General features: G+C 46.8%; 1 protein-coding gene across 7 annotated transcripts in view; it reads right to left on the bottom strand.

Moving 5' to 3' along the window:
* The window catches only part of LOC122092081, an 11,803-nt gene extending 6,092 nt beyond the window's left edge, over positions 1-5,711 (bottom strand). The window contains exons 1-4 of one of the 7 annotated variants that reach the window (XM_042662392.1): positions 3,953-5,711; positions 3,378-3,617; positions 3,242-3,283; positions 2,887-2,910 (exon numbers count right to left, since the gene is read on the bottom strand). In XM_042662392.1, coding sequence (XP_042518326.1) covers positions 2,887-2,910; positions 3,242-3,283; positions 3,378-3,415 — 104 coding nt within the window. In that variant the 5' untranslated portion in view covers positions 3,416-3,617; positions 3,953-5,711. Of the gene's footprint in view, positions 1-11; positions 2,752-2,886 lie in introns of those variants that run through there. The other 6 variants (XR_006144086.1, XR_006144088.1, XR_006144089.1 and 3 more) reach the window with 6 other exon arrangements.
* Positions 5,712-8,594: the final 2,883 nt, after the last annotated feature.

Below are 8,594 nucleotides of genomic sequence, written 5' to 3'. Positions count from 1 at the left end.
GAGTTGGCACTTTGGTCAAGTGTGCTCGGCCTAGGCCTAAGCCCCCAACAGAAGCTAAAACCTTCAATCAAGGTGTTCGACGTTAGCCTCATCCCTCAATCGAGGCAAGGCCCTTCGGTCAGCTATGCTTGGCCTTGCTTGAGCTCCCAACCGAGGTTAGGCTCTTTGGTTAGGTGTGCTCGACCATGGTTTGAGCCCCCAACCGAGGATCTCGGCCTTGGCCTCAGCTCCCAATGAGGGGAATACCTTCCGTCAGGTGTGCTTGGCCTTGGCTCTAACTCCCAACCAAACCGAAGGTTGGCATCTCAATTAGGTCTACAAGGCTTTGCGGTCTACTCGGCTTTGCCTGAGACCTTAACCAAGGGAAGGCCTTTCAGTCAGGTGTGCTCTACTTGGGCCTGAGCTTCCAACTGCGATAGGACCTATCGTCTGATGTGCTCGGCTTTGGCTTGAGCTCTCAACCGAGGGTAGGCCCTAAGGTCAAGTGTGCTTAGCTTTATCCTGAGCCCTCAACCAATAGAAAGCCCTTTGATCAAGTGTGCTCGGCCTTGGCCTGAGCTCCCAACCGACAGTATGCCCTTCAGTCCGGTGTACTCGGTCGTGGCCCGAGCTTGAGCTTCCAACCTAGGGTAGGCCCTTCAGTGTGGTGTGTTTGGCCTTGGCCAGAGCCCCCAACTGAGGGTATGCCCTTCGATCAAGTGTGCTCAACCTCAAGCTAAGCTCCCAACTGAGAGTAGGCCCTTCGATCAAGTGCACTAGATTATGACCTAAGCTCCCAATAGAGAGTAAGTCCTTCCGTTAGGTGTTCTCGGCTTTGGCCTGAGCCCCCAATCGAGGGTAGGCCCTTCAATCAGGTTTGCTCAGCTTTGGCTTAAGCCCGCAACCGAGGGAAGGCCCTTCTATCACGTATCCTCGACTCTGGTTTAAGCTCCAAACCGGGGTAGACCCTTCGGTCAGGTGTGCTCGGCTTTGGCCTGAGCTCCTAACAGAGAATACGCCCTTCGGTCAAATGTACTCAGCCATGGTTGAGCTCCCAACCGAGGGTAGACCCTTCGGTCAGGTGTGCTTTGCCTTAGCCTGATCTCCTAACCTAGAGTACACCCTTCAATCAGGTGTACTCAGTCGTGGCTGAGCTCCCTACCGAGGTTAGTCCCTTCGGTTTGGTATGTTTGGCCTTAGCTTGATCCCTTACCGAAGGTAGGCCCTATGATCAGGTGTTCTAGAATTTGGCCTGACCCAAACTGAGGGTAGGCCCCTTAGTCAATTTTGCTCTGCCTAGGCATGAATTCCAAACTGAGGGTAGGAACTTTGGTTAGGTCTGCTCAGCCTAGGCCTAAGCCCCCATCCGAGGTTAGGTCCTTCAGATTGGCTTGTTTGGCTTTAGCCTAAGCCCTAAACAGAGGCAAGGCCCTTCGGTCATCTATGCTCGCCTTTAGCCTGACCTCCCAAATAAGGATAAGCTCTTTGGTCAGGTGTACTCGACCTCGGCCTGAGCCCCCAAACAAGTGTAAGCCATACGATTTGGTGTGTTTAGCCTTTGCCTGAGCCCCTACCGAAGATAGGCTCTTTTGTCAGGTGTGCTCGGCTTTGGCGCGACCCCAAACCGAGGGTAGGCCCATCAGTCAAGTTTGCTCGACCTTGGCCTGAGCTCCTAACCGAGGGTAGGCCCTTCGGTCAGTTGTGCTCGGTCTAGGCTTGAACCCCCAACTGAGGGTAGGCACTTTGGTTAGGTGAGCTTGGCCTAGGCCTAAGACCCTATCCAAGGTTAGGCCCTTTAATTTGGCTTTCTCGGCTTTAGCCTAAGCCCTAAACAAAGGCAAGGCCTTTCGGTCATCTATGCTCGACTTTGTCCTCAGCTCCCAATCGAGGGCAGGCCGTTTGGTCAGGTGTGCTCAACCTTGGCCTGAGCACCCAAACGAGTGTAGGCCCCTCTGTTCAGTCTACTCAGCCTTAGCCTGAACTCCCAATCAAGAATAGGCCCTTTTATCAGGTGTACTTGGCCATGACCTTAGCACCCAACCGAGGGTAGGCCCTTCGGTCCAATGTGTTTAGCCTTGTCAAGAGCCCCAATCCGAGGGTAGGCCCTTCCGTTAGGTATGCCCGGCCTTAGTTTGACCCCAAACCGAGATTAGACCCTTCAGTCAGGTTTGCACAGCCTTGCCTGGGGCTCCTAACCGAGGGAAGGCCCTTCGGTTAGGTGTGCTCAGCTTTAGCTTGAACTCCCAATTAAGGGTTAGCACTTTGGTCAAGTGCACTTTGGTCAGGTGTGCTCGGCCTAGGCTTAAGCCCTAACTGAGGCTTGACCCTTCAATCAGGGTGTTCGGCGTTAGCCTCATCCCCACATCGAGGAAAAACCCTTTGGTTAGCTATGCCCGGCTTTTGCCTAAGCTCCTAACCGAGGGTCGGCCCTTTGGTCAGTGGAGCTCGACATTGGCCTAAGCACCCAACTAAGGTAGGCCCGTTGATCAGGTCTGCTCCGCCTTGGCCTGAGCTCCCAAATGAGGGTAATATCATCCATGAGGCATACTTGGCACTGGCTTTAACTCCCAACCGAGGGAAAGCCTTTCGGTCTAAGCTCCAAGTTCATACAGTAGTGCTTTCACCTGCAAAGAATGATTTATTTTTGAAGGCATCACTGTGAATGATACTAGGAAACAAATAGATGACATATGCATAACTTATCTGCAATTATACAATCTTTGTTGTAAGCAAGGCTCATCTACATCCACGTTCATGTAGGAGTGCTTTTAGCTGCAAACAAACAAAACCAAACTATATATATATATATAATAGGGGGTGGAATAATTACAAAACTACATATTTAGAGAACTAGAATAAATAAGATAACTTTGTTTCTAGGAGAGAAATCTTTTACGTAAATCCTACCTCGTCGATACCCAAGTCAAGTTCCTGCACAATTGGTGAAAAACTATCAATAAATTTTCTGAAAACAAAAAATTAGTTCTTGTAAAACAATATAGTGAATTTAACTAAACATGCATTACAGACTGAGTGGTAGTAATCAAACAAAAGTGAATATTGTCCTTCACTTTATATCCTCATTACTCCCCCCTTCTCTTTCGTAGTCCTTTTTAGATAAGACATACTACTGTCAAGATTAATTAGTGCGAAGTCCCCTAACGCCTTCCCACACCAAGGTGTAAATGATAAAGAAGGGAGGAGATAGATCAGTTCTGAAAATGTGCAGCAAATAAAATAGCAACTGGAATTACTAAGATACCTTGGCGCTAGTATTTTAACAGATTCTCCTTTTCTCTTTCTCCTGCAAATAAAGATTGATTTCTAAATTCATCAACATGAATGATATTCGGAATCAAATAGAAAACATAGGCAAAACTTATCTGCAGTTCTACAACCTTTGATGTAAGCAAGGCTCATCTTCAACCAAGTTCATGCTACACAGCTTTTAGTGGCAAACAAAGAAATCCCGACTACGTACATAATTTATATATATATATATATTTTTTTTTTTGGAAGGGGGTTGTGGAATAATAAAAAACTACATATTTGGAGAATATGTATAAACAAGATAACATCGTTTCTAGGAAAGAAATCTACTACATAAATCTTACCTTATCGTTATCCAAGTCAAGTTCCTGCACAATTAGAAAAAAAAAATATCAATAAATTTTCTGAAACAAAAAAATTGGTTCTCGTAAAACAATACAGTGAATTTAACCAGACTTATGTTACAAGATGATTGGTAGTAATAAAAGGTGAATATTGTCATTGACTTTGTATCTTTATTAGTCCCCCCCCTTCTTCTGGTGCTCCTTTTAGATAAGAAGTACTATTGTCAAGATTAAACAGTGAGGAGTTCCCTGACGCCTTCCCACACCTAGAGGTTCCCTCCAAGAGTAAGACCACAAAACAAAGTGTCGGTTCTGAAAATGTGCAGCATATAACACAGCAACTGGAATTGCTAGGATACCTTGGTGCTAGTATTTTGACAGGTTCTCCTTTTCTCTTTCTCCTACAAATAAATATTGATTTCTAAATTCATTAACATGAATGATATTCAGAAACAATATAGAAGACAAAGGAAAAACTTATCTGTAGTTCTAGAATCTTTGATATAAGCAACGCTCATCTAAAACCAAGTTCATGTTGCACTGCATATTTGGAGAATAGGTATAAACAAGATAATTTCGTTTCTAGGAAATAAATCTATTACATAAATCTTACCTTGTCCTTACCCAAGTCAAGTTCTTGCATAATTAGAAAAAAATTATTAATAAATTTTATGACACCAAGAACTTGGTTCCTGTAAATCAAACTAGTCAATAAAACTAAGCTTACGCTACAAGCTAAGTGCTAGTAATCAAACAAAAGTGAATGTTGTCTTTCACTTTGTATCCCCCTTGGTCCCCCCTTTTTTTCTTTGGTACTCTTTTTAAGATTAGAAGCCCAATTGTTAAAATTAGATAGTGAACACGGAGTGGGTGATCACAAACTTTTTTATAGTTTTTTTATATATATATTTTTTAAGTTCCATCATTCCCACCTTTTTTTTGGGAAAAACATATTTGAGTCTCCAAAGTAAACTATGCTCAGGCACATTTGACTATTTTATGGGAGAAGGTTCTCTGAGCAAGCAGGGTGCTCGGCATTGGCGTGAGCTCCCAATCGAGGGAAGGCCCTTCGGTCAGGTTTGCTCAGCTTGGGCCTGAACTCCCAACTGAAGGTAGGCACTTCAGTCAGGTGTGCTCAGCTTTGGCTTGAGCCTCCAACAGAGGCATAGACCTTTGGTCATCTATGCTCGGCTTTAGCTTGAGCTCCCAACTAAGGGTAAGCCCTTTCGTCAGGTGTGCCCGACCTTGGCCTGAGCACCCAACCGAGTGTAGGCCCCTCAGTCAGGTCTTCTCGGCCATGGCCTGAGCCCCCAATCGAGGGTAGGCCCCTCGGTCTTGTGTTTGGCCTTAACCAGAGCCCTTAACCGAGGGTAGACCCTTCGATCATGTGAGCTCGGCTTTGTCCTAACCCCAAACTGAGAGTAGGCCCTTCGGATAGGTTTGCACGGCCTTGGCCTGAGCTCCTAACTGAGGATAGGCCCTTTGGCTAAGTGCGCTCGGCCTTAGCTTAAACTTCCAATTGAGAGTTGGCACTTTGGTCAAGTGTGCTCGGCCTAGGCCTAAGCCCCCAACAGAAGCTAAAACCTTCAATCAAGGTGTTCGACTTTAGCCACATCCCCCAATCGAGGCAAGGCCCTTCGGTCAGCTATGCTTGGCCTTGCTTGAGCTCCCAACCGAGGTTAGGCTCTTTGGTTAGGTGTGCTTGACCATGGTTTGAGCCCCCAACCGAGGATCTCGGCCTTGGCCTCAGCTCCCAATGAGGGGAATACCTTCCGTCAGGTGTGCTTGGCCTTGGCTCTAACTCCCAACCAAACCGAAGGTTGGCATCTCAATTAGGTCTACAAGGCTTTGCGGTCTACTCGGCTTTGCCTGAGACCTTAACCAAGGGAAGGCCTTTCAGTCAGGTGTGCTCTACTTGGGCCTGAGCTTCCAACTGCAATAGGACCTTTAGTCTGATGTGCTCGGCTTTGGCTTGAGCTCTCAACCGAGGGTAGGCCCTAAGGTCAAGTGTGCTTAGCTTTATCCTGAGCCCTCAACCAATAGAAAGCCCTTTGATCAAGTGTGGTCGCCCTTGGCCTGAGCTCCCAACCGACAGTATGCCCTTCAGTCCGGTGTACTCGGTCGTGGCCCGAGCTTCAGCTTCCAACCTAGGGAAAGCCCTTCAGTGTGGTGTGTTTGGCCTTGGCCAGAGCCCCCAACTGAGGGTATACCCTTCGATCAAGTGTGCTCAACCTTAAGCTAAGCTCCCAACTGAGAGTAGGCCCTTCGATCAAGTGCACTAGATTATGACCTAAGCTCCCAATCGAGAGTAAGTCCTTCCGTTAGGTGTTCTAGGCTTTGGCCTGAGCCCCCAATCGAGGGTAGGCCCTTCAATCAGGTTTGCTCAGCTTTGGCTTAAGCCCGCAACCGAGGGAAGGCCCTTCAATCACGTATCCTCGACTCTGGTTTAAGCTCCAAACCGGGGTAGACCCTTCGGTCAGGTGTGCTCGGCTTTGGCCTGCGCTCCTAACAGAGAATACGCCCTTCGGTCAGGTGTACTCAGCCATGGTTGAGCTCCCAACCTAAGGTAGGCCCTTCTCTAGGCCTACCTTCGGTCTGTGGTTCTTGGCTAGAGCTCTCAACCGAGGGTAGGCCCTTCGGTCAGTTGCGCTCGGCTTAAGCTTGAACTCCCCACTGAAGGTAAGCACTTTGGTCAGGCGTGCTTAGCCTAGGCCTAAGCCCCCGTCCGAGGTTAGGTCGTTTGGTTTGGCTTGCACGGCTTTAGCTTGAGCCCCAAATAGAGGTAAGGCCCTTGGGTCATCTATACTCGACCTTCTCTTGAGTTCCCATTTCCCAACCAAGGGTAAGCCCTTTGGTCAGGTGTGCTCGACCTTATCCTAAGCCCCCAAACGAGTATAGGCCCCTCAGTCAGGTATATTCGGCTTTGGCCTGAGCTCCCAATAGAGAGTAGGCCCTTCAGTCAACTGTACTTGGTCATGGCCTAAGCTCCCAACAGAGGGTAGGTCCTTCAGTCAAGTTTGACAGCCTTAGCTTGAGCCCCTAACAAAGGTAAGGCCCTTCGATCGTATGCTGGAATTTGGTTTGAGCTCCCAACCGAGGGTAGACCCTTCGGTCAGGTGTGCTTTGCCTTAGCCTGATCTCCTAACCTAGAGTACACCCTTCAATAAGGTGTACTCAGTCGTGGCTGAGCTCCCAACCGAGGGTAGTCCCTTCGGTTTGGTATGTTTGGCCTTAGCTTGATCCCTTACCGAAGGTAGGCCCTTCGATCAGGTGTTCTAGAATTTGGCCTGACCCAAACTGAGGGTAGGCCCCTTAGTCAATTTTGCTCTGCCTAGGCATGAACTCCAAACTGAGGGTAGGAACTTTGGTTAGGTCTGCTCAGCCTAGGCCTAAGCCCCCATCCGAGGTTAGGTCCTTCAATTTGGCTTGTTTGGCTTTAGCCTAAGCCCTAAACAGAGGCAAGGCCCTTCGGTCATCTATGCTCGCCTTTAGCCTGAGCTCCCAACTAAGGATAAGCCCTTTGGTCAGGTGTACTCGACCTCGGCCTGAGCCCCCAAACGAGTGTAAGCCCTTCGATTTGGTGTGTTTAGCCTTTGCCTGAGCCCCTACCGAAGTTAGGCTCTTTGGTCAGGTGTGCTCGGCTTTGGCGCGACCCCAAACCGAGGGTAGGCCCATCAGTCAAGTTTGCTCGACCTTGGCCTGAGCACCTAACCGAGGGTAGGCCCTTCGGTCAGTTGTGCTCGGTCTAGGCTTGAACTCCCAACTGAGGGTAGGCACTTTGGTTAGGTGAGCTTGGCCTAGGCCTAAGACCCTATCCAAGGTTAGGCCCTTTAATTTGGCTTTCTCGGCTTTAGCCTAAGCCCTAAACAAAGGCAAGGCCTTTCGGTCATCTATGCTCGACTTTGTCCTCAGCTCCCAATCGAGGGCAGGCCCTTTGGTCAGGTGTGCTCAACCTTGGCCTGAGCCCCCAAACGAGTGTAGGCCCCTCTGTTCAGTCTACTCAGCCTTAGCCTGAACTCCCAATCAAGAATAGGCCCTTTGATCAGGTGCACTTGGCCATGACCTTAGCACCCAACCGAGGGTAGGCCCTTCGGTCCAGTGTGTCTAGCCTTGTCGAGAGCCCCAAACCGAGGGTAGGCCCCATGTTTTTAATATTTGTTATTTCATTTACTTAAGATATTATTCATAAATAAGCAAATACCCCCTATTTGAATCCAATAAAAATAGTTTAAAAATCAAATTCCAAAAGGAAAAAAAGTCAACCCCCCAGTCCAAGAACAAAAACTGGATTTTGGTTATAGGGACGATTTTCAACTTTTAAATGCTAGGGTTTTTCTCAATTATGAAAATTTTATAAATTCTATCATGTTAAAACATTGCTAAAAACCAAAAGTCCGGTAAAAAAATATTTTGTTTTGATATTCATAAAATTATTTTCATTCAGACAATTTTAACAGTACTCGCGCACTTAAAAATAAGTTTGACTGAAGCATAACTTTGTCATTGCAACTCAGATTTAAGTAATCTTAGACTTGTTAGAAAGCTGGTTTTATATTATAACTAATACAAAAAGTCTCATGTAAAAATAAAATCATTTGACCAGTCAAACTTATTATAAAATAAGAGCATTTCTCTAAATATTGATTTTTTATAACTTAATACGACTTAATGTTAATTTTTTATGATTTGATGTGGCTAAATGTTGATTTTTAATGACTTGATGTGGCTTAATCTTGATTTTTTATGATACAAGGTATATATAACTTACTAAATAATGTTAGAAAATAGGAAAAATAAAAAATAACACTTGTTCGCCTAGTTCGCCTTAAGGCGGGCGCCTTCTCGCCTAAGCGCTTAGACAACCCTCCACCGCCTTGGTTCGCCTTGGCGCCGTGACAACTATGACTGTGGTCGTGTTTTTAGCATTAGCCACACTTTAAAACAACTATCCTTTCACCTGACCCTATGAAACTTGACCATTTTATGATTTTTGAACACCCT

The sequence above is a fragment of the Macadamia integrifolia genome, chromosome 10 (assembly GCF_013358625.1).
Source record: "Macadamia integrifolia cultivar HAES 741 chromosome 10, SCU_Mint_v3, whole genome shotgun sequence".
Classification (NCBI taxonomy): domain Eukaryota; kingdom Viridiplantae; phylum Streptophyta; class Magnoliopsida; order Proteales; family Proteaceae; genus Macadamia; species Macadamia integrifolia.
Note: the sequence above shows the minus strand (reverse complement) of the source record. Positions and strands in the feature narration are given on the sequence as shown.